This window comes from Channa argus, chromosome 2, assembly GCF_033026475.1.
Source record: "Channa argus isolate prfri chromosome 2, Channa argus male v1.0, whole genome shotgun sequence".
In the NCBI taxonomy this organism is placed as follows: Eukaryota; Metazoa; Chordata; class Actinopteri; order Anabantiformes; family Channidae; genus Channa; species Channa argus.
Window position 1 is genome coordinate 17198115 of NC_090198.1, and position 26229 is coordinate 17224343.

The 26229-nt window shown below is 37.8% G+C and overlaps 3 protein-coding genes across 4 annotated transcripts in view; 2 read left to right on the top strand and 1 right to left on the bottom strand.

Annotated features, from left to right (window-relative positions):
• Positions 1-6465, top strand: part of pde8a (phosphodiesterase 8A) — a 43338-nt gene extending 36873 nt beyond the window's left edge. For both annotated transcript variants that reach the window (XM_067495976.1, XM_067495975.1), the window contains exons 18-22: positions 563-780; positions 1354-1486; positions 2150-2314; positions 2430-2559; positions 3469-6465. In XM_067495976.1, the coding sequence (XP_067352077.1) occupies positions 563-780; positions 1354-1486; positions 2150-2314; positions 2430-2559; positions 3469-3575 (753 nt within the window). In that variant the 3' untranslated portion in view covers positions 3576-6465. The remainder of the gene's footprint in view (positions 1-562; positions 781-1353; positions 1487-2149; positions 2315-2429; positions 2560-3468) is intronic.
• Positions 6466-7212: 747 nt separating this feature from the next.
• Positions 7213-18070, top strand: LOC137120982 (KH homology domain-containing protein 4-like). Its single transcript, XM_067495978.1, has 14 exons — positions 7213-7371; positions 8200-8464; positions 8559-8678; positions 8784-8860; positions 10467-10519; positions 10663-10868; positions 13063-13271; positions 13814-13874; positions 14150-14207; positions 14412-14647; positions 15053-15151; positions 15904-15989; positions 16083-16201; positions 16653-18070. The coding sequence occupies exons 1-14, from the start codon at positions 7343-7345 to the stop codon at positions 16769-16771; spliced, it is 1737 nt and encodes a 578-aa protein (XP_067352079.1). The 5' UTR covers positions 7213-7342; the 3' UTR covers positions 16772-18070.
• On the bottom strand, positions 17840-25964 carry LOC137120966 (fibronectin type III and SPRY domain-containing protein 2). Its single transcript, XM_067495977.1, is given in 13 exon segments — positions 17840-18358; positions 20082-20258; positions 20346-20478; positions 21350-21483; positions 22171-22324; positions 22490-22624; positions 22744-22908; positions 24058-24179; positions 24555-24577; positions 24766-24999; positions 25235-25330; positions 25690-25932; positions 25935-25964. Coding segments are annotated over 13 exon segments (1896 nt in total). The 3' UTR covers positions 17840-18108.
• Positions 25965-26229: the final 265 nt, after the last annotated feature.

The following is a 26229-nucleotide window of genomic DNA, read 5'->3' on the forward strand; positions in this document are numbered from 1 at the left end:
ATATTACATCCACCAAGGTTAATGAATCCCTAGAGCTCTGCAGACAGGTTAGCAGGTTTGTTATTTTCTAGATTAATTTAAAATGGGGATTTATTTTGATGAACTGTTCACAATTGCTTTTTCTATTTAATTCTGTGACACATGTTGAAAAACCTAACATTACTCATCGTGCAGAGCGGAGTGAATCATTGTTCATTAATCAAGTTTCATACACACACTCAACAAAGATTTTTTTTTGACATCACAGAAAAACCTTTAACTTGTATAAATGTAGCTACACTAAGGTAATTTATTGATAGTATTCTATTAATAAATTACAACCATCTTGTACTCTGCTACTTCTTAGTTCAACCTGCAGGCTTAACTGGATGCACGTCACAGTTGTGTTGATGGGATGTGTTATTATACCAGGTTATACTGTACCAGTTTTTGTGTTAGTTTATCATTTAGGATTGCCAAATGTCACCCTAGATAACAGTAAGATGACGATTGTAACATACCTGACTACTCCAGTAATGCCCAACAATCATACCTCCAGCTTTTATGCCGTTTGTCCCAACAGCAAAGCTTGGATCCCATTGATGAGGTAGCTGCCCTGATTGCTGCTACTGTGCATGATGTGGACCACCCAGGCCGCACCAACAGTTTCCTGTGTAATGCAGGAAGTGAGCTGGCCATCCTCTACAATGACACAGCTGTGCTAGAGAGCCACCATGCAGCACTCGCCTTCCAGATCACCACAAGAGACGATAAGTGCAACATCTTCAAAAACATTGAAAGGTTCGGTATTATTTATGCAATGACTCTGCTTTCCATGAACTCCTCAAAGATCATAAAATCACAAAACATAATCAGTTGTAACTCTAAATAGCAGTAGGACATCCTCTGCATGAAGATGTTTTGCAAACTCAGCCCTATTAGATATACACATACAGTATTCTGTCCATCACTGAATATTTTTAGGGGTCAAAATGTCAGATTGACAAAGTTGATCATTTTTTTAATACCATATCAAAACATAGTTTGTGATAATCACCATTGTGATTATCACCAGTCACAAGTATTAAAGAGGACAAATTAAGACTGCAAATGAAAGCAATACTGTGTGTGATTTAGTGTGATTTGAGACCCAAAGCAGAATAGCTCACATGTGCTGGTCCCCTCACTGGGGGGCTGTGAACAAAGCATCTATTCATTGCCACTGTCACTGCAGTCAGAGGGGGGAAACTGTTCAATTGGGTTCCCATGCTATTTACAAAGCTGTCCCCCCCGTCTCTGTTTTTCCTTTCCTTTCCCCCTCTCCCTGCCTTCCTGTCTTTCACCCATCTGATCTTTCTCGCTTTCCCTCTCTAGAAATGAATATCGAACACTACGACAGGCCATCATTGATATGGTGCTTGCAACTGAGATGACAAAACACTTTGAACATGTCAACAAATTTGTCAACAGCATCAACAAGCCACTGGCTGCTCTGGAAGAGAATGGGGTGAGAGCAATTTTAAATGTTTTAATATTTCATATCTGTGTAGAAGAACTCTTTCTAATTATAGCATTTTAAAAAATAGATCAGTGTTGTGTTTGAGCAAGATGACAGACATAAAAATCCAGAGGTAAGATACACAAAACTATTGTAACCTTATTCAGTCTCAACAGTGTGCAAGCAACAATAGGTTTAACAGCTTGAGAGATGGTGAGAGATCATGACACTGGTTTGGACCGCTGGCCTGTTGTTGCATGGACACTGATTGGGGAGAGATGTCGGGAAGAGAATTTTACAACTTGGTAACATCTTTCTCATCTGTGTGTGGAATGCACAACACAGACATTTAAAAGTTTGCTTACCTTTTAAAGGCAGGAATCATACAAGTACATGTAAATTATATGAGAGCTAGTTTTCCTTGAATTCTATATGGAGTGCAGCAGTGTGCGGTATAAGATGTAAAGGAGGTCAAGTTAATATAACAGAAGATGCTACAGATGCTTTAGGGAAAGGCCAAAGATCTTCAAACAACCATTCAAACTCTGGACGAAACCATAGTGTTGTTGTTGATTGTTCTTCTTCTTCCTCTTCTTCTTGTTGTTATTATTATTATTATTATTATTATTATTATTATTATTAAAGTTGTTGTTATTGTTGTTGTTTTTTAAGGGAAACAATGATGAGGAATCTGTCAAAAACATTCTGACATCACCAGAGAATCGCATTCTTGTAAAGCGGATGCTGATTAAGTGTGCCGACATCTCCAATCCATGTCGGCCTCAGGAACTCTGTATAGAATGGGCCGGACGCATTTCAGAGGAATATTTTGCACAGGTAAATATACAACACAATATGAAGGGGAGACGGCCTACTAGACAGCACACTGTTTTTTGGTAATTTATGTATTTATTGTGTGTGACAATTACTTGTGGTGTTGTCTCTGATACAGACGGATGAAGAGAAGAGACAAGGTTTACCAGTGGTTATGCCTGTGTTTGACAGAAACACATGTAGCATCCCAAAGTCCCAGATTTCCTTCATAGACTACTTCATTACGGACATGTTTGATGCATGGGATGGTAAGAATACACATCATGATGCCAATACACATAGTTTAAATTTGCATGCTACTGTTGCATACTATTTAGTTAATCATGTGTTTAAACATCTTGGGGGGGCCCTGGTGATCAGTGGGTAGAGCATCGGGTTGGGATGCAGAAGGAGGCAGGATCGAATCCCACACAACTAGGTGTGGCTCCAACCCTAGACAAAATGGGAGGGTTTCGGCAGGGTGGACATGCGGTGTAAAAACTCATGCCAAATCAACGTGTGGAATACGTTCCGCTGTGGTGACCCGGGGAAGGGACAGGCCGAAAGCCATTGATCTTTTGTGTGTTTAAACATCTTATTAAAAATAACCTTTTTAAGAGAGAGCTGTGTACAGTAGTAGCATAGGCAAACACAATTAGCATGCACCATTTAATGATAATAAGCAAAAGAAGAAAAGAAGACTATTGTTAGTAGCATTTAGAAAGTTTAGAAATCTTTATAAATTATGAGAAAAGTTCTATAGACTATGTCATTTAAAACAACTAAGGGATTTAAGAACTGCAGAAAACAATTTACTTAACCATGCTTTTATATGTAAAATTGTAAAAAGTCTTAAGTCGACACAAACTTTATCAAGCCAATCAGGTACAGATTGGTGCATGATACATTATTATATGTTATATTGATATTTAACGTCAGCACTGAGAGAGAGTGCTGCATTCTTACCAACTAAGCTGTATAATTGATAGTGATGTTGATTAAATAATAGATACAACAAAAATTCAGTTTCAATGTATATGAAAGTATAACTGTATCTTAAGAGAAGTTTAAAACTATTTACAATTAAAATGTAGATAGGAGGAGAAACTAGTTCTGCCAACATTAGTGAGGACATATAAGGTTATACAGATTATATTGATCTTTGATCTTCTCTCCAGCTTTTGCAGATCTCCCTAATCTTATGCAGCACTTGGACAACAACTTCAAGTACTGGAAAGGCCTGGATGAGAGGAAGCTACACAGCCTGCGGCCGCCTCCAGAGTAGGCCTTGCGGGGTTCAGTCCTGGGACTCTGCAGTTCGGGACAGCCGGGGTTTCACTCTCCTTGCCAGCCCAGCCAGCTAAAGGGCCTTCACACCTTCACTCTCCTACATCTGTAGCACGCCAAGCGTCCACATGTCCGTTGAAACAGAAACCACAGAAGGACTTCCTGATGGGCAGTTGCAGCAGGAACCCTGCTGGTTCAACATGTCCGATAAGAACTGTGACAAGCAGACACTGACACACAACGTACTCATAAACTTTTTGTGCCTCTAAGGCATTCACAGTGTAGCTGGTCAAGTAACAAGACTGAGATAGAGTCCCTACATGCCTCCTGGCAAAGCATCCGTCCACAACCACAGGGGCTCTCCTGTCTACCTGTGAAGTTGCTGTTCATGTAAAAACTGCTTTTTTACTGAAGGAGCAAGCAACACTAGAGGAATTAATTGAAGTGTGGTCTGGTTATGAAGGTGTCAGCCTATAGTATCACATTTGACCTCCATCCCTGTGCTAAACAGAAAACAAGACTGCTCATTCTGCCCCTGGAGGCCACACCATGAAAGAACACTCCACTGCTTTAGTTGTTTTGTTTGTTGTTTATTTGTTTGTTTGTTTTTGGCAATATTTTTTATCAGTCCTTAAGAAACACATCCAAGTTGACACATAGCTGTCATAAGATAAATTTGGGCAAACATGCTTTCTTTTGGGGTCAGGCAGTGGGTCTTCACGTCAGGCCACTGCTGAGACACAAACACCTCAACATCATGATCATAGGTAACTAATTACAGATGATTTGCTGTGCAATTTTTCTTAGATGTTCCATATTTTCAATATCAAAATTATCAGTGAATAAGTTGAGTTAATAGGAATAAAACAAATTTAAAACACAGAGAGAAAAGCCAAAACTGATGAAGACAAATACTAAAACTCTAAAAAATGTACAATTATTATTCATATAAAACATTACCATATTAAACATTTTTATTTTCATAAATAAAGTACATTACCAGTTTGAATGAACACTTTTGTATTGCACTGTAACAATATTAGAAATGTCTAAGTCTCAGTGATTTGTCGAGGGATGGGATGTTGCATTGGAGAATAAGCTGTTATTGTTGATCATCAGGGGTGTGTGTATGTGTGGGTGTGTTTGCGTTGTAGGTGTGGGTGTGTGGGTGTATTAATTGTTGCAACAATCCCTTACTCTTGGTTTAATGCTGTAAACCTCTTGACATTTGACAACAGCAGAAATATGTGAAAACATTTTGGACTTGAAAATTTTTTCTCCCAGAAATTTTTGTATCTGGTTTATCCTACTGAAAAGACTGCCTTATTTTATACAATATTTATACAGTACATCCCACTGTGCAACTGCAATGGACATCTGGAGTTTTTATTATAGTCAGAAGGTTATGTTCAAGTAAATCTCAATATTTTTATAGACAATGAATTTTACACTGGATTTGCAGCAAATGAGATCAGCCATTATAGCTATCTGAATACTTGTGAATTGGATGGTCACACAGAGCATGTATAGGATGGGGATCACAGTTGTCTATCACTGTCTTGAAGCAGTCTCCTAGAGGCCAGCTTGCATAGATTCTTTTTTTTCTTTTTTTTTATTTGTTTGTTTTGTTTTCGGTATTTTTTTTGGATCTTCATTCAATTTTGGCCACTTGTCCATCATCTTTATGCACAGACCCAGGGTTACAGATTAGGATACTGATATATGTTAAACATTATTGCTTATTAAAAATATTTCCTCCTTAAACAGTATATAAATGCCATTAACAGCTAAGCAAATGATGTTTGATAAGATGTATTGACCTCGGTTATTTTTTGTTTCTCTCTAATGGCAAAATTGTTCACTCAATCAGGGGATTTGTTTGTTCCTTCTGATTCACATCTTGGTCTGGAGGCACGGAAAAAAAATTAGAAACTATTCAATAAAAAATAAAATAATGTCAATTATACACTTGCAGCCTATTTCCTGCAGTGTCTCTCCTTTTCGTTCATGCGTGCATTCTCTCTCTACAAGATACAATATATCTTATAGTATGTATTGAATATCTTCACTAAGTGTCTTCAGATACACAAAGGATACATACCCTACATATTGGCTGAGACTCTAGCTTGGGAACCTAGAAAACAAAATGAAACAAATTTTCAGCATTGCTGAGTTGTCACATCAAGCAAATCAGCTTTGCTTTTGCTAACAAACCAGAAACTGTGCAAACTGTTTATATATAACTGGTGGTATACTGGGGCAGCATGGTAGTGGAGTGCCACTGGCAGCCTTACTGCAAAAAGAATCCTTGGCAGGCTTCAGTCTTTCTATGTGGAGTTTGCATGTTCTCCTCGTGCTTGCGTGGGTTACCTCCAGATGCTCTGGTTCCCTCCCTCAGTCCAAAGGCATGCATGTTAGGTTAACTGGTGACTCAAAATTAACCTTGGTGAGAATGTGACTGTGAATGGTGTCTGACTGTGTGTGTCTCTTTGCGCAGGATAGACTACCAACCGGTCGGTGTGATATTATATTCTGTAGCCTACTGTAGCTGAAAAGCTAAACTAGTTAGGACTCTTCCATTTGTACTTAAGTCACCAACATTAAATGGTCATGCCAGACAAAGTAAGGTTGTATCAGCAAAACTTTGAGAATGGATTGAATTAAACTGGCCAAGAGTGTGTTTCCTTTTCTTATAAATGTAACTTTTTCATATGCAAATGCAAGGACATGTTTTTATTTTTTTTATCCAAAAGTTACATATTTTTTGTTTAAGGTACAGAGACTACCGTGGTTTTGTATAGAGTCGCATGAGTTGCCTTATGTCCCAATATAACCAGAATACCTATAGCCTGCTAATAAAAGTATGTCATCAAGAACACTACAGGCTACCAGAAGTTAAAAGTAATGTTATTTTATTTATTAAGCAAGACATACCAAAACCTAATTTACTCCTCTTCATTCAGTGTACCTAGTGTAAGCATGGAGTTTCTACAATCGTTCAAGTTATGTGTGTTTACAGTCATCCCGTAACCATTCCTCCTTTTCCTGAGCGCAATTAGTTTTACAAAGCTCTTTCATTAGAAATGGGAAACAAAACCATGATATTTTTTTTCTTCTGTCAAAACATTTAATCACTGTATTTAAAGCTCATATTATGGTTTCAACAATCTTTCGATAAATTGGATCAGCTTGGAAACATTAAAATATATGAGACGGCCTAAATATTAGAGCCACCTCTTAACATATGCACTCCAGTATGACTCCATCACCAATTATGACCTTAATAATAAACACATAGGGGAATTAATCAACTTTCTGACAGTTTCAACTTAAAAACTAGAGAAACTATAAGTTTGTAAAAGTCTAATAATTGGCAGAGCTGGTGTATTGGATTACATCAGATTGTACAGGTGTGCTTAATGAAGAGCGATCTCTAAAAAGGCTACAGAATAAGACAACTTAGTTCAGTGTTCAAATGCACACCGTGTTGTTTTAAGACATTTAAATTTGTGAGCGTATCCTCTAGCTTTTATTACGCTCAATCATACATTTTAAATGAATTGAAGATCCTCTCTGACCGCATTGTACCTACCAAAGACACTGTTACATAACACATGAAAAGTCCAACTTCCGCTCGAGCAGACTTTGCGACAAGTCGTCAGAAGAAGCCGCCAGCACCAGAGAGCAAACACGTCGATGGCTGCCGTCGTTAAGCATAAACTTTAGAAACTGTTTACATTTTATTAGCTTTAGTGGATTTGTGCTATGTCTTCAGAAATGACTAGACAAACAGCGTAAGTGTTCGTTTGGATTGTTTGTTTTCTCATACATTAGGCAATTTGTTTAGGTGCTGTTAAACGAGCCGCACTGCTTATTTGCACAGTAGGCTAGCTAAGCATAGCTAGCTAATGCGAGCTAGCTGGCTGTGACAACGTTAATTATGGAGAATAGCATAACTAGCAGCTAGCATAGCGTATGTTGTCGTGGCCTGCTAAAGAATATAATTTGTGTGCCCAACATTATAATGAGTTGGCTGCTCCGAGTGTTTGATATCCAAATACTCGCTCATTATATTGATTCAATTCTGACATAGAAAACGCCGTTAATACCAACCCACCAAAACACGATCGTAACTTGCTAAGTTAGCTAGCTACGCCTTAGCTTCATTATCAGTTAACGCCAAGTTGCGTCAAATTTAGCTGTTGTCCGTTTAGCGGATACCAAACAGATAACTACTTATCGTTAACTTTGATGCTAACACAAGTTTGTTACAATTTATTTGTGTATATAGGTTAAACATATAACGAATGCCTAAACATAAAGCAAGACGGGCAGAGGAAAAATACAAGGCCTCTTTACAAACCACCATTTAGGCAATGATGATGGGGTTTGGGGTCATAAAACTCACTGTCATTATGGAACCATAATGACTTCACCGGTGCAAAATTGTCAATTTTATTGTGAAGAGATTTTATCACTCGGCTGATTCCTCAGATGCTCTTTAGCAGACCACTGAAAATCCCTTATACTTTCACTTTGTTTTTTGTCTTGTTTATAATATTACAAAATAAATATTTATAGTTGATTAAAAATACAAGTTTTTTGTTTTTTGTCATTCTCAGGTGCCTAACCAGTCGATGGGATCAGCCATGCCAGGCCAAACAAAGCGTAGATGTACATCAGCAGAGGATTAGTGAAAATGTGGCTCACCCTGTTCCTTTATCAAGAGTCGCTGGGTCAAACGGCACCATTTCCCAGCCACTACAAACAGGAGAAAAGCCAGTGCCTCAGGGAGGAGTTGAAATGGCTGCAGCCATGGCTGCTAAAATAAATGCCATGTTAATGGCAAAAGGAAAGCTGTTGACTCCCCCGCCGTTACTTGCAAAGGTACACATTAAATTATTGTTATTACAGTTATTCTGAATGTGTCATGTCTTATTTGTGCAGTAATTAGAACTTACAGTTACCTTTTAATTTCAAGACCCCTCCAAGTGTACCTTTGCCAACCACTGCAGAAGAGATGGTGGTCACAGAAGTTGACATAAATGACGTACCACTTAATTGCAGGGACCTTCTTACTAAAGGCAAAACACAGGAGGAGGTAGGAGGTCATTACACATTATATACAATTTTAGTTAATAAACCTTAAGGTAATTTAAAAAAGTTGTTTTAAATAAGATGTTCAAGTCCTTATTTCCTTCCTCAGATCCGACAGTTTAGTGGAGCAGTTGTCTCAACAAAAGGTCATTACATGACAGAAGCAGAAAAGGGAACTAGAGAAGGGTATGTAATAATACTTGGAAATAACTGGAAAATTTATATTCCATGTATACTAATATTTGTCACTCTTGTAAACTTGATGGTAAACTGTAGTATGTATTTGTTCGCAGTTTTAATTGACTGTCACAAGCTATACAAGAATCAAAGCTGGAAAAACCTCTTTTTTTGCTGAAATGAAATGTTGCATCCTTATATACTGGTTAGGCAATCGTCAAAGACTAAGGTTAGCCTTAGGCAAAAACTTCAAAGGCATTTATCTTGTTATTGAACATATCATCAATGATGTCATCGATTACAAGTACAAAAGTAAAGAAATCTTAATGTATAAAGATATTAAAAACAAAAACAATGTCCTTTTGTATAAATTGTGAAAATCAACAGAAATAGAACATTATGAATATTTACATGAACAAGTTTGTTTTATATATTTCTTATAAAAACTGCTACAAACAACAAAGAAAACTCATATGTTAGACCTTTAGCTTTTACCAAACATCCCACCCAGAGCTTCACCTGCAGATTCTGCAAGAATCATATGTTCATCAACTTTTTATAAAATCATTAAATATTTATATGAATCTGCATACCCAAACGTAAACATGTAACTGCTATGGGTTGAAGAGGGATTCAGTTCAATTCAACTTTATTTATATAGCGCCAATTCATGACAAAGTCATGCCTAAAATACATTATTTCTATTCCATGTTTTGGTTATTGGACAATCGCGACTTTTTTTCTATACCAAATCAATTAATATAGGAAAGCAACTATCTATTTATTTATTTATGACTGCGAAACAATATCATCTGCTTATTAAAGAATATTTATCATTTTTTCCCCACACACTACTCCACAATGTAACACTTTGATTTCTTTAGCCAAATCGTGTGGTTAGCAAAGCATTGCCCTGCTTCACACCTGATGATGTTGAGAACCAGTTTGTATAGTACTCATTTAGTCTTACACATGCTATGGGGGTCCCTGTATAAGGCCTATAAATGTTCAGTATGTCTATAGGCTAGAAGGTCCCTATTAATCATATCAAATGCCATCTGAAAATTGATAAAGCATGTTAATGTTGACTTTTTTTCTGTCAGTTTATTTGTTCTATCAAAAGGCAATGCAATGCAAGACCTTGAATTGTGGAAATTAATTTTGCTTTTTTACTATTAAGTGATTATTAATAAGTGCCCATCAAGGTACTGGGCCCTGACAGTAGTTCTGTAACTGGACTGTCAGGGCCCAGTACCTTGATTGGGCCCAAGGTGTTGAAGAAAAATACCAATTTGTTATTTTTAGACCCAAATCACTAGGGATTTGATGTTTTGAATTTTATTTTAAATGTATAACTTGTCCTCTTTGAAAGTGCCTTTCATAGATTCTGCTTCTTTTGTCAAACTTATAGTAATAAACTGTCTTACTGCACTTATTTCTTTTCAAGAAAATTTTAAATGCCTAGATTACAATGTCCATTTAACAGGTATTAAAGTCAATCATTTACTTTATTCATTTATTTATTTACTGTGTACACCACAGTTATAAGTGGTAAACATGTTTACAGGTGCTGGAACTGTTTATTGTCCATCACATCTGATTTGCTTTCTTTTAGACAAAGACCTTTGTATTTGCATGTCCAGGGAAAGACTCAAGAACACGTCAATAGTAAGTAACAGTTGCTTTGTATGAATGTAGCATTGTCTTTTAATTAAAATCACAAATATAGGAAGTCCTTTTTTGCCTGAACTTCGTTGGAAAAAAAGAATATGGCTGATGGCTAAACAATGTTGACATTTTGCAACTATCAGAAGCCGTAATGAGGATAAAGGAGATCATCTCTGAAGATGTGATGAGGGCCTCAGCAGCATCTGGAGGACAACAGGTGCCTGTAATACCCCCACTCACTCTCTACCCTCAGCCTCCTCGGCCTGTAATTCCCACTCCTATACCACGGATGCCCAACACCAGTGCAGTGCCGGGCCAGGGACATCGGCCTGCAGCTCCTCATTCGGGGGTAGGCAGATGGGACATCTATGTTGCACTTCATGCTATTACAAACAGTGATAACACCTGTGTTGGGTTTTCTTGATTGTATTTGTAACTTACAGAGTTTAAAATAAAGTTATACTCTTTATTTCAGGGTGTGTGGGTGTGTGTACACACACTACTCTCAAAAAGTTAGCGATATTCGACTTTTGAGTGAAATTTATGGAAAATGTAAAAAGCTCATGCTATATTGATATTCTATCATGAAACTAGGGCATTTAAGTAGAAGCATGCAATTTCTTCATCTCAAATAATTGAAACAAACTAACAGTGGTGGGTATACTGCAACAAAAAAAATATCTCAGTAATTTGTCAATTGTTATGTGTCGTCTTGGTCTCATGGTGTCAAAATGTGTACAGCATGAAGATGACTATTTAAATACAAATTCAGACATGATCCATGAATCGGAGAATAGCATGTTATGCAATACTTACTGAGACATTGAACAGTTGGACATGTGCATTCAAAAGTTAAGAGAAGGTCAAATTATGTTGATCTGTACAGGTTATAGTGCATTTCAGATGCATTCTTAAATCTCACCCGAAAATCAAATATACCTAAGTTTTTGTGGGTTAACAGAATTTTAAAAATGTCTCTAAATTTATTACAAATATAAAAACTGACACGTACATAATTATTCAGACCCTTGACTCAGCACTTTGAAGCGCAGCATTGACAGCCTTAAGTCTTTTTTTGGTATTATGAGACAAGCTTTGCACATCTGGATTGTTGGATTTTCTCCCATTCTTCTTTGCAAATCCTCTCAGGCTCAGTCAGTTTGCATGTGGACTGTAGGGACAGCCGTTTTCAGGTCTCTCTAGAGATATTAAGTAGTGTTCAAGTTGGGGCTCTGGCTGTGCCACTATAGGAAATTTACAGAGTTGTCCGTAAACCACTTATTTGTTGTCTTGGCTGTACACTTAGTATTGTTGTCATGTTGGAATGTGAACCTTCAGGCCAGTCTGATGTCCTGAGTGCTGTGAAACAGGTTTTTATTGAGGATGTCTCTGTACTTTACTCCATTCAGCTTTTCCTCAACTCTGACCAGTCTCATAGCCCCTACTGCTAAAAAACACCCTTATAGCATGATGCTGCCACATCCATTCATTACTGTAGGGATGGTATTGAGCAGGTGATGAGCAGTGCCAGGTTTTCTCCAGACACAATGTTTAAAATTTAGGCCAAACAGTCTAATCTTGGTTTTGTTGGACCAGAGAATCTCATTCCTCACAGCATGAGAGTCCTTCAGGTGCTTTTTTGAAACTTCAAGGGGTTTCATGTGTTTTGCACTAAGGAGAGGCCTCCATCTAACCACATTTCCACACACTTCTACCTCCACCAATTTAGGCTTTATGGCACTTTGACAGAAGCCGCATATCCACGCAGAATCTCTGGAGCTCAGTTAGAATGATGATTAGGTTCTCTTACAAGGACGTAGGCCCCTGAATCATTAATGTTTCTCTTCACCACCACAAAGTCGATTATTTATTTTTTTTTTTTTCTAAATTTCCCACGGTAAACCTCGGGCAGACAGTTTATTTATTTTGTTTTTGTTTTTTATTTATTTATTTTTTTTAATTTCCCACGGTAAACTTCGGGCAGACAGAGTTTTTTTTTTTTTTTTTTTTTAATGACATTTTTCATTTTATCGCATTTAACTCTATACAGTCTTTCCAGACACACAGTCTACTTGGAAACATAACTTTAACAAAATAGGTTCAAATCAAATATGAAAATACCTAATTTACTCATATTTTACTTGCAAAGATAGTCAGTGGAAATTGCAGGTAATGGCATGCATGAAACATTGTCATTCATCTAAATCTCAAAGTTTGCATCATTAAATCAATTGTTAGGTTAAAATTAATTATAGATTTTAGATCTGTTGAGTTTTTATATTGCACTTTGTCAGTGTTAAAATGGAGTCAGGGTTTTACAAATGGAGGTAAAGAAAGTGAGGCAAAACAAAAGTGTTGCCTTCGCTGATACCCACCTCCTAAATTCAGTAGCAGAGAGAACATCCCTGGTCTACAGTGAAAAACCTGGGATTACTGTATCTGCTTACAAAGCCTTTAGTCGATATTACTTCACTTGACATTAAACAACCCAAATGTGCAAGGCACTTTAATGACTCATTTTTGTTTTTTTTTCTCACCCTTAGAGTTTTGTCCACACAAAGATATTTGTGGGGCTGGACCAGGCGCTGCCTTCGTTCAATGTAAAGGAAAAGGTTGAGGGTCCAGGAGGTTCATACCTGAGTCACATCCAGACAGAGACGGGGGCTCGCGTCTTCCTCAGGGGAAAAGGTTCTGGTTACATTGAACAGGCATCAAAACGAGAGTCTTTTGAACCTCTTTATGTCTACATCAGGTATATCAATTCTAAATGCTCACATTTTTAAGCTTCCCTAACAAGATTTTAATTCAACTTTCAAGTTTTGCTGAGAGTACCTCTAATTTAATGGCCAACAAACTGGACAAAAAGACTTACTGTAATATAAAAATCATATTACTTCTATACTCCTACTGATCATATTACAAAACTTCAGTTTAAGCAATGGGGGAAAAAATGGTGTTAAAGATGTTGCTAAAGTTTAGCTCCCAACTGATTTGGAATTGGTATCGTATCTGTTTTTGAAGCAACAAAATGTGCCTAATTTGTACGAACTGGTGGGATAGAAAATGGTCATCAGTTGGATAGCTATCATTTGAAGGATTATGTTTGTGATTAAGCAAGAATGGCATTTGTGTTTAAGCAGATATAAAAAAAAAAAAAACACTCAACACATTTTTTTAAATTAGTTATTAAAACAGCCATCTTAGAGCCCTACTTTTCCAAAATGTTAAAGCTTTAGGTTCTGTCTTTATGTGTATGTTTGAATATTTTAAACTTTGGTCCTTTCTGTGTTGCAGCCACCCAAATGCAGCTGGATTGGAGGCAGCAAAGAAACTTACTGAGAGTCTGCTGGAAACTGTAAGTTCATAATATTGTCACCATAAATGAAGTTATTGATTTTATTTTCACCTAATTGAATGAAAGTCAAAAGGGAGGTATAAGATGGTGAAACTATTAAAGCATATAGTTGTCACTGATACCTGCCTCCAACAGTGAAAATGGTAGTGTGAACCACCGGATCCCCAGAGATGGATTCTGAGCGCTCTGCACCTGCCCACATTGCATTTGTTAAATGTTTATTTATTTATTTATCTGATCTAGCTTTTAACACAAGTTTTGTTTGTTTTCTTCAGGTGAGAGCTGAACATACCAGAATGGGGTCTATGTACACAACCACAGGCGCAACACAGTGTGAGTACTCTTGTAACTAAGCAGGCAAATTCCTGCAGAAAGTCCATACATCAGGTACTAGCTGCCTACATTCTTCCTGTGGTAAATAATCCTCCTTCAGCATCTTTAGTGGGTTTACAATAGTAGGTCACATTTGTCAAAGCCACCCTGTTATTAATCCATAAATATATGCTATTAACTCCACATTCTATACTTTCATTGCAGCATACGCAGCACATGGATTTCAACCTAATAGCAATTACTCTAGCCAGGGGTCCTGGTATAACTACCCAGCAAATGGGTATGCTGGCGGCTATTCAGCGTACCCAGGAGACCGTGGTTATTGGAGTAATACAAATGGTCCCCCAAGTCATTCTAACCTGTCGACAAACCCTCCATCTTCTCAGGCAATGGTTCAGTATCCGGTGTGTCCAAGGAAACCACATCCCTATCTTGTCCAGGTAATTGATAAAAGCTGTCTAGTTTGTAATTTCCTAGGGTGCACTCAAAGGACCACTACAACGTATAATGGTTGGACAAAAGGTAACTATATGTTGTCTACTACTTGGCTGCCTAGAACAACCAGTTGTTTGGATGCTTGGCCTGAGCACAACATTACTCCAAACATAACCACTTACTTCCACCTAGTCTTGTGCTGCACGTGGTCCTTCAGGAGTCTTAACGTAATTTTAGCACTATTTAAGATCTACAACACAAGGTTATTGTTAAAATCCTTTGAATTATTATTATGTAATATTCCATATGAAAATGGGGTCAGGACACATGCAACCTGTCAAGGCCCTAAAGGAGTTTTGGTTGTTTTAAATCCTGCTTACATCATCAGTGTGTCTTTTGCTCTACTCAAGGATCCTGGCAGCAGTGAGACAGCAGAGCCTGAAGGATGCTTAAACAGTGACCCGGGAAGCCCAAAACGTCATTTTCAGGAGAGGACTAAGGAAGAACAGGTTAGATGGAGACCATCTAAACATAATGCTGAAAGATAATTCTTCTGACTGAATGACCTGCTTAAGCTATTGCTGTTCATTGGATTGTCTTTATCATTCATAGAGAATGGAGAAATTACTTTGTCATTACAACTAAAAATGTAGAAATGAAAATTACTATAAACTATATTCCTATAAAAATGCCTGTGTGGGGTATCTTGTTTGTTTGTCCCATGTCCTTTTATCCTATTTTATGCTAGTTAAGCGGTGAGTTACGTGAAGGTTTAAATGACAGATTACCATTCCAAATGACTATTAACCAAACAGGGTTGGTTTGTTTTTTGTTTTTTTAATGCATGACTAAACATGACCTCTACAGGTTTGTTAAATTTTAATTACATTTATTAAAAATAATTTTAATGTTGCATGTTAGGATTTGATGGCTGTTTGGACTCAACTTAGATTTTACTTTAGTGAAATATTTGTTAAGGTTATGGCTTTGATAATTTTTTCATCAAATAATGGTATTAATTCAATTTAGTCCATACCTAGTGCAAGAGCCAGTGGCATTTGATGTAAACTATAGCTTCTTGTATAAAAGGGAATATGTTAATTGTAATGGAAGTTATGATGGGCCTGGAGAGTGTAAATTTGTTGCTGATTAGGTCACCGTTTATCTTTATCATTTTACTATTCATCCAAAATGCTCATTTGTCCATGCTCTTGTTTCCCAACTGAAATTTTATTTTTAAGTTTTTTTCTTTCATTCATAGCCTTCTAGCAACTCTCCAGAAAGCCCTGCACATCAGGAGCCTGCACTTCCTGCTTGCAGTGTTGGAGAGGAAAAGGTCATAGAAAGGTCTGTTAATAGATTGTATTTCCCTTCATGAATCTTGTGTGGTGTAGATTTTTGATAATACTGATGTTTTGTTTGTTTTCTTTCTCTCTTTAGGATTCTGATGCCTCCACCGCCACCTCCTTTTGTCGCTCCTGTTCCTGTTGTATGCAAAAGACAGAGAGACGCAATGACCGATGATCCAGACAGTGTGACCAGCTGCACCGCAGCAGTGGGTATGCACTTGTTTATTTCCCAATATTACGAGATCCTGAGTACTCAGAAATTTCTTCTGTGGAGTTGCCTGTTGCATGAAATGGCATCTCCCCTCATGGAGGAATGGGGGAGGAGTGGAGACCTGTGTGAATCTCTCCACTGGTAGAACCAACTAACATGTTCTTCTTGTATATGTTTTTTGTCTTTCCCTTGTTTTCTCTCTCAACATGTGTTCCTGGACCTGCCTGTTATGGATGTGTGCTGTGCTGCCGTTTCATTTGATATCTTCCCTCCCTTGGCTGTGGATCAAACGAACTCAAAAACCACCGCTAACATGGGGCTCCTCAATGGGTTTCCGTTTTGTTTTTCTCTCTTGCTCTCCTACCCCTCTTTCTGTGGCCCCATCTCTCTCTCGTATCCCACTTTCTCTCTACCTTTTTCTTTCTCTCCATTTTTATTGTGCCTTAACAGGTTTTCAAGAAGTGCTGTGCAAGAAGTCCAAAGTGGATGAAGATGCATCAGGGCTAGTGCCCTATGGAGGAGATTCCTCCGATGAAGAGGAGGAGAGGACACACAGCAGTAAGACATAACTCATAACCCCAGTCGTGCCCCTTTCCCACTATCCAGGAATACCCACAGACCCAAAGTCTACATTCAGTATACCAACTTAGTTCATAAACCCCATAAAAGGAAAAATCCATCTTCACGTAGTCATACACTGTTTTAGGAGGGTACTAGTGTTTTGTGATGTTTTGCCCCATTTGACACATAGAACAATTGGTATTAATTTTTCTTGGGAAATAGCATCAATATATTTTTCCTTCCATCTAAGCAGACATGTTTTCCATCGATCTCCACATGACACTGGTTTGAAATTTCTGGTAGTACTTTATGTACTGACATCTATTTTAGGAGTTTTAAACAAGTGACCAAGCTTCACACACGGTCAGGTTGACAGTCTTTTATGTGCCAGCAATATAAAGCCAGATTATATGTAGTACACAATTTTAAATCTTTGACATGTTCCTGGACTCCTAGGAACGGTTTGTGTACTTTTGTTTCCTACACATCTCTAAAAATGTATTTAGAGATGTGAAATAATCCCTTATACAATGGGTGTAAATCTTTTTGGTTTAGTTAATATAAATAAATATCCCCATCTACATAGTAAATGGAAATGTTGTCACGCTATGAACTACTTCATGTTCATTGTGCATTATGTTGGTTTTGTTTGTCACATCACCTAGGGTGTAACGCATTCAGCTTTGTGACATTAAGGTGATTAATATTTTTATTTATTAATTTGTTTTTTATTTTTTTGGGTGGCGATAAGGTCTTAAAAAATAGAAAATAGATTTTTTTCTCCCTCGGGTTATTACTTTTGAAGGAGGCCTCTTTTTTTCTTTTTCTTTTTTTTAAACAGACTATAAAACATGATATGACTAGTGCTTTAAATGGCTAAGCATTTTGTATGTAAAAAATGCTATTCAACACCAGATGTCCAGAAAGGCAAAACACTTCTTCAGTTGCTACTTCACCTAACAGTGTGGAACTAATACTAGGTGGATTTTTCCTTTTTAAGATGTGAATACAATTGTATAATTACAAATAAATTTATAAAAATCACTTTTTGTTGATCAGAACCCCCCCCCCCCCACTTTATTTTATTTCAACACTGCTGCAGGCACTGATGGTTGGTACATATTGTAAAGTTCTGTAAAACCTTTTCTTATATTGGAAAATGGTGTATGCCTGTTTCCCATGGAATACAGTAATAAAAACTGAAAACCCCTTATTGTCTTTATATCCCAAACATTTTATACAACTGCAGTCACTACATATCAAGTATTTTCTTAAATGAATTAAAGACAATTTGTTTCACTTCCTAACAGCCCTAGGTTTTATTTTTTAGGTTTATTTTCTGGTGTTAGATGAATGTGTATTTAGGAGCCTCTATGCCATTGTGCACAGTAAGAGCTCCTGGGTTGTCCAGGCCAAAGCAGGGGTGGACATAATTTTGGAAGTGACAGTGGAAGGTGTGTAAGTGTTGTTCCAGATCCACATTGAAGAAGGACAGAGTCCCCCTCTCATAGTCCAGTGCCACTCCTATTCGTACTGGGTTCACTGTAATCCTTAAGTCAGGGCTCCAACCATTGTGAAGAAACTCATATTTATGCCTGGGGGGGAGGTAGTATAACATTATGATTGTGCAAACAAAATGATTAGAAAATATGAAGCCTTTTCTATTGTCTGTAATTTTTTTAGCCATTAGTAAAACAGATGCTAGATCATGAGCCAACAGCAGTATTTCTAGTAGCTGCAGTTTAAAGAAAACAAAGTGATGTTAAATTGTGTGTAGGCAGAATGACCAAGAAGATACCAAAAATGGAAACCACATTCAGGGATTGTGTGGTACATCACTTCAAATGCTTTGCTGTCCTGTGTTCCAAGTTGAGTTGCCATGGCAACGTTTTTAGACTTTTAGAACAGATAATTAGTTTTGGGATTTTCTACCTTCAATGGGCCCAATTCTGCACTATGTTTTGGTTGAATGGGAAATTATTTTGTGGCTAAAATACAGTCTTACCCCACTTTCCTTGAACTGCAATGATGATTCCTGAGAGAATCAGTATTGTGAAACCAGATTGGCTGAAAAATCTGCACCTATGAAATTCAAAGCCAGTTTCACCTTCACTACTTGCACAACTTTCAGAAGTATTTTAACATACAAGTGAGCATCAAATTGTGTTTACTCTTCAGACTTTGTTTAAACTGGTTCTTCGTGTAAATCAAAAATACAATTGGATAATCGTTTTTTTCAAGTAAAAAAGGGAGTATTAATAGGAAGTATTGATTGCATGCGATAATTTTTTTCTGGATGTCTCACTAGGGGCCTCAAAGCCAATGGGGATGTTCCTCTTCTAAATGGCTGTTTATGCTAACGGCATATATAAAAATATTCCTACTGATTAAGAATGATAGAAATGTTTACCAAAAAACAAAATTCTGATTTAAAAACAAGTTGGCACCTTTCTATTTATTTTACATTTATGAGGCCAACAAATTGGAACTTGCCATGGGTAGTCTGATAGGTATCAGGTTCAAACTTCCGATCGAGACATCCGATCAAAAAATTATTTTTGCTTATGTGGACAATGTGTAGGGGCACAAAATCATTGCCATAATTAATGTCTCGTACATGCAGTCAGATGTGTGCAACTGTCTGACCATGGGCCCCACACACCTGAAATGCAGAAAAGGCCATAGAGGAGCAGATGGAAAAAATGTGCACTTCAGTTGTATGGAGGTGGAAATGTTTGTTTGTGTTTTAGAACATAACTGCTGTCTAACAGTCAGAAAAGAACACGTGATTTCAGCGATTTACAGATTTGTTTCTGCTAATGCTGTGCCTTCTGTTCATTTACTCTTTCATTCTACTGCTGCTCCTGCTCTCACTGAGATGGGAAAGAGGGGGCAATTAAATGGTGCATTTAAGGACAGCAACAGACAAATTATATGCCCTTTGGTAAGTTAATAAAGTGGATGTCTAGGTAATGGCTGGTTCTTTCTCTTTATGCAAAAAGCGAGTGGATTTAGGACAGGCAGTGAAATTGGGAACAAGAATGTTTCTCTTCAAACCTACTTCTGAGACGTTAAAAAGAAGCAGATGAATGAATGTAGCATCACTAGATTTAAAATATTTCTTTTGCCTGTTTTTTGTCGGGAAAATGCTGACGTGGCTGTAAATAGAAGCCCTAACTTAAGTACATTTTAATCAAATTTCATCAGGAACCATGTTTTCTCCCTCATTACTGTCTGTTTCTTTGCTACCAACAGCAAAAACTTTTCAAAAATCTTTAGGTTTAATTTCCACACTGGTGAAATGTACAGTGCTTTTACCTGGATGGAGTGAGAATGTGTCTCATACACCAGGAAGTATTGTTGGCTCCGAGGTAGGTGTTCCTCTCTGTGTCCTCATATGCAACTCCAATCCTAAATTCTGTCACATCATCTACCTCAACTTCCCAGTAATGTCTGCCTCGCACTGGAATCAGATCACCCAGGACAGCTACACACCTGTACACATGTACACAATTTTACAGAGCTACTCATCACTCGGAGTAATCTCAAGTTCTTACTGTCCTAAAGCATTGCATACATTACCTGGTAAATGTGTTCTCATCTAAGGCCATAGCGCTGATTGGCAATTCTTCATCTCCATAAAAGATAGTGAAGCCATCTTCTGAGATGGATAGGCAAGGATGGGCAGTGTCCTCCAGGAGATAGAAGAATGTACCTGCACAGGTTAACAACTGTCATTTTTCAATACAATTTACAAGTACAATTTTAATTGCTTTATGCTTTAAAATTAAATTGCTTAAAAGCTGCATATAACATTTATATAAGTTACTTTATCTTAAGACGTCACTTGAAAATATGTCCTTTTACAGACTAACCTAACAATATATGAAGTACTGTTAATGCATTGTGTCCAGCTTGAGGGTTAGTGACCTACATAAGGGGCCAAAAGATCAAACTTAGTGGTCATCAGACAATTAGAGGGTTAAGAAAATATTTCAAATAGGTAAAGTTTTCATTATTTTGGGGGAAATCTTCATTTTAATGGAAAAGGGTAGAATTAATTGGCCTTTTCAGGATTTGAACACATATTTAAACTCTACTCAACTGCTTGTACTTACAGATGATTACTGTAATGAGGGGTCACAATCCTTCAAAATAGGATTTTCTTTGCTCAAGTACTTTTTACTTTTGATAGTATCAGTGAAGTATCGAGTATCAAATTGTATTGATAATACTACGTCTTAAATACAGGACTATAAATAGGGATTTCTACTTTAGGTACAAGTGAATGGTCTGCACGCTTTTCTACCTGTTAGTACTCCAAGCGCTTCACACTGCTTCTTATTCACCCATTTGCACTCACAATCACACACCGATGGGGGAGCTGCTATGCAGCCGACCAACACTCACTGGGAGCAACTTAGTTGGGGTTCAGTGTCTTGCTCAAGGACACTTCGATTTGTGGCTGGAGGGACCGAGAATCGAACCAAAAGAGGCAGGATTAGTTGACAACCACGCTACCATCCTGCGCCACAGTCGCCCCATCGTATCACTGGCCAAAACCACTGTTTCTTGATACTGCTCACCTGTTGTGGAGACTGTAATCACGTCACTCCTGTTGCTGGGTCCACCTAAGTTGACTGCTTTCACGGAGATGATATAACGGTGTCCTGTCTGCAGCTGAATCAGACACTGGCAGGTGGGCACACCTACTATAGACCTGAGGAAATAATCAATGGTAAGAAAGGCTGAGGACTTTCCTTTAAAAAAAACTTTTTGGATTTGGACTTTTATTACCCATACATTGAACAAAAACTACAAATAAAATCTTGTCCCAGAAAGTCTGAAATACTGAAAATATAAAATTGGTGGTAAACTAGAAAGCTGTCATATTCTAACCAAGGATCCATTTTGACCCATCACAGTTCAAATTTCTCAACGCATAATGCAAACATTTTTTTATAACTTTTCTCGGTAGTGACCAGCAAAAAAAAAAAAAAAAAATATATATATATATATATATATATATATATATATATATATATATATATATATATATATATATATATATATATATATATATATATATATAAATATATAAAAGACTAGTACTGCTGCAGGAGCTGAAGCTAAGAATAGATTATCTGGGACAGAGTGTGTCTTGATTCAGCAGCTCTAAAACCATGGGACCTCAAATATCCCAAGCAGGCATTAACAAAGGCTTGTTTATGGATGTGTTTGAACCCAAACCTTATTACAGAACATGACAATGGAAAAAGATCACTGAAACACTGCATATCCAGTGAAATATTTATGCTTTCACTTAATCTTTTTGTGTAAACTATTAGAAAAATATGTCTAAAGAATAAAGGAATTTACTATTTCCCACAGTCAATACAGTTCTTACTCAGTAATGCTGCTCTCTGTGCCATTACTAGCCATCTTACTAAGCTCCACAGTGTAAGAGTCTACAGGGTTTGCATTTCCTGACTCCCACCGGATCAGAGCGGCCTCTGGACAGCTACTACACTCCCTCTGTTTGATCACTGGAGGTGATGGCACTATGGAGAGAGGATTTAGACCTTATTCTTTCGGACATCAATCAAGTGAGGCTGCAAAATGCATCTCAGTGATTTTAGGGGATATCCTGAGATAACAGATTAATTATTTAACTGTGACAAGCATATTGAGTTTTAAAGTGGCTGCAGCATTTTGAGATTTATTACCTGTCATGTATAAGGCCTTCTCACTTGCTGGGCTGATGCCTGTGGTGTTGGTAGCAGTCACCCAGAGCTCATACTGAGCATTGGGAAGCAGATCTGTAACAGTGCAGTGGGTCTCTTTGAGTTTTAACTTGTTTACTAAAAAAGCAAAAGAAAGATAATTTAATTGTGGTGAGAATTTCTCACATGAGCAAATACAATTTCAGCAGATAGTGTTATCATGCAATATGATTCTGCAATGAGTGTCTCCATTTTACAATGTGGTGCACTGGTGCTGTCTGCTGGTGTGTCCTCCAGCACTGGTCTGTAATAAAGCTCGTAGAACTCTACGGTGTCGTCTGAGAACAGGCTCCAGCACACGCGCAGGGACGTCTGCGTGGCAGAGTTGGGCATCTGGGGGTTGATTACTGGGGCAGACGGAGCTGTTTTGGTGTTGGAGAAACACTGTTTTATTATCACATAACATCAAAAGCTCCTAAGATAATAGTAAAGCAGCAGTTTTGCATAGAAAATGGCCATTAAGAAAGGTTGTTCTAGACTAAGCTCAAAATTTGTACCATTCATTATGTATTATGATGCTTATTTCTGTATAGTGACTAAAGATCTAATTACCAATTCAAATATATATAAAAGAATGTCCTACTCAAACAACCCTGAAATAATAAATTGAAATCTCAAAATTATTCAACATGGCATTTTCTTATGACAAGTGTAATATTTTTAAGTGCAGTGTGGGATATTTATTCTTGTGTATAATTAGAAACAAACAGATTAGTTACATTGAAAATACAGACCACAATGTACAACCTTTATAAACATGGATGGCACAAGCACCTTACACTGCTTCTCATACACCCATTCACACTCACAATCACACACACACACACACACTCACGCACCAATGTGGGAGCTGCTATGCAGCTGGCCATAGCTCACCGGGAGCAACTAAATTGGGGTTTAGCGTCTTGCTCAAGGACACTTCGACATGTGACCCAGGGATTGAGCCAAAAACTGTGGGATTGGTGGACGACCGCTCCATCTCCCGCGCCACGGTCGCCCCAATGTTTACCATTGTGTAGCATTTCCTCTTCTTTTAGTGAGTGTCTGTATAAAAGCTGTCCTAGCTGTCCCTGTCTATTGCAGGATTCTATGTTGCCAGATTTTTTATTTTATGATGCGCCAAATATTTTCTATTGGTGATAGGTCTGGACTGGAGGCAAATCCTTGCATTCTGTTTTTATTTATGTTTTACACATCTTCCCAACTTTTGGATTCGGGGTTGTATTTCTCCTTTCGATTAAGTGGGTGTCAACAGTCTCTTCTCTCACTGAGAGCATAACTTGATTGCTCAATGCAGTAGTAAAGCACAAACGGTGTAAATTGGTAGTTATTTGTGTCTGGGTTCACCCCACACTACACACTCCTATGTTGCAATTACAGGCCTTCTAAAGTGTCCAAGAGCACAATGTATCAAAGGCAATTATGCAGATACTGACAATTAACCATTGGCTGTACTGACACACAGATCGATGGGTGGAAGGTGAATGAAAGGAGCACTTTGTAAGTCAGACCTGGAACAACATTGATGGAGTCCATCATGGTTTTGACATCTGACAGGTCAGCAAGTTGTGTGCTGAACTCAGGATGTGTGGATAAAGTGAAGTCAATCTCCTCTTTAGAAAACTCCTCAATTCTAGTATTGCAAAAAAAGATAGACAGTCTGAATACAATGGTTCAACATTAAAAGGTAAATAAGCAGGATCAGTCAAAACAAATTAAGATTTTAAGCCCACTTTTAAAATTCCGTCACCAAAGTTTGTTCAGTTGTGAAAACTATGTTGCCCCAACGCTCTGAAAAAGCTAGTGTTTGAACCTTGAGTACACTTGTAAATGGAAAGCTGCTTATTCTGCAAATGTACATTCATGCTCTCATGATATTAGTCTCAAAATGACAAGCAAACACTCTTGTAATGCAACATTAGCCATGTGCCATCAATGGTTAGTGCATTGAAACCACACTGCAGTCTATGACAGTGCAGTGTCACTCAATGAGGAGTGTCATAATTACCTTTTAATAGCTGGCATTACGTTCTGTCAAAAAAACAAAGAAAAGAAATGCATATGTAATAATTATTTCTCATATGTACAATGACATTAGCAGTGTCTTTTCAGGACTATGAAAAACAAAACCTACAAAATCTACCATGGATTCATGCATACAAACTGTCAACTTTATCTCCTGGTGATTAGCTAAAGAAAAAAGACCCATAAGCTAGGACCTTCAGGAAAAGCCGCTTGTCCGGGCAGCGGTAGAGCTCCTGAGCTGACTCAATAAGCTCTTTGGAGGCATCCAGAGCACGGCCACAAGCCAGCAGCTGACTGTACAGAGCTTCCAGCTTGCTCTTCTTGTCCTCCCCCAGTCCAGCCGCCCTGTCATCATAGCGCTGAGACAGTGTCTGTAACACCTCATTGTAGTGTTGCTCTAGGTGCTGCTCCCGACGGCCAAAGTTCTCCTGTACGTACATTTAAGTGATCATCGTGGCACAATCAGAGATGTTTTTAGAGATTTAAATTCTTGAGTTCAGGCATTCTAAGACAGACATGGACTTTCCAGTTACAAAAAACTAATTCTTATGTCTTGAGCTTAACATAATAAAAACAAGTATTCTCACATGCCCACATAGCCATACAATAATAAATCAATGTCTAAAGACACTAAACTAAAAGACTCTAGGATACAATATTTACCTCTACAGTGAGAAAGATTTCCTCCAGATGACTGGCAAAATTCTCCATCTCTGCAACCTTTCCTTGTAATTGATTCCTGGTCATGTTGATCGTTTGCTGAAAGCAACAGTCAAACAGTTACTCACTATTAGCTGGACGTTTGTGTTCAAGTCTGTGGCTTGGTAATTTTATTGATGTGGATAGCTCTATCTTCTGGGAAGTGGTCAGGAAATTATAGATTCTACTCTACAGTCCTTGTTTCATATCATAATTTTTGGGAGGAAATTACGGGAAAAATGGCTTGTTTTCACTAACCTTTACATTTCTAGCATTGGTGTTCTTGCATTAACAATGCTTTTATTTTCAACAAGATGCTTTGGTAAGGCCCCTCAACTCACATGAAACCACTGGCTTAACAACAGTCAAATAAAATAATAAAATATTAAATGTTTCACTCATATATTAAGTGTTCCTACCTGGGTTCCTCCCTCCTTAAACACATCATCATCATGTCCATCTTCTGCCTCAGAGAGAGGTGGAGGGCTGTTTTCACAGGGCTCAAAATGAAGGGACTCGTTGGTGTTGACAGAGAATCTCTGGAAGGTGGAACCATCGTGGATTTCCGTCCCTTCCACGTTTGAAACCATATTGTAGGGCTCCATGGTGGTCGGCTCTCTGCTTAACTCCTGGTTCTCGGCCTCCTCTGTGATCACATTCAGAGTCTGCTTTCTCGGATCTCATACAGGTCCATTTGGAAAGTGACTGTGGGAAGAGTTTCAATACAAAATTGAATTCAACCTTTTCTGTTCTTAATTCGAACCTACAATTTCTGATAATATTCTAAAAGTATTGCATCCAAAAACAGAGCAGAATCAGCTTAACAGCAATTGAGCAACTTACAGAGCAAGCTGTTAAATTGCCATACTTAATGAGCATACCTAGAAAATTCAGTAAACCAGTCTGTTCTAAGGAACCATTGCAAGCCAACAATGATTTCCGACCAACCAACTCTGTAA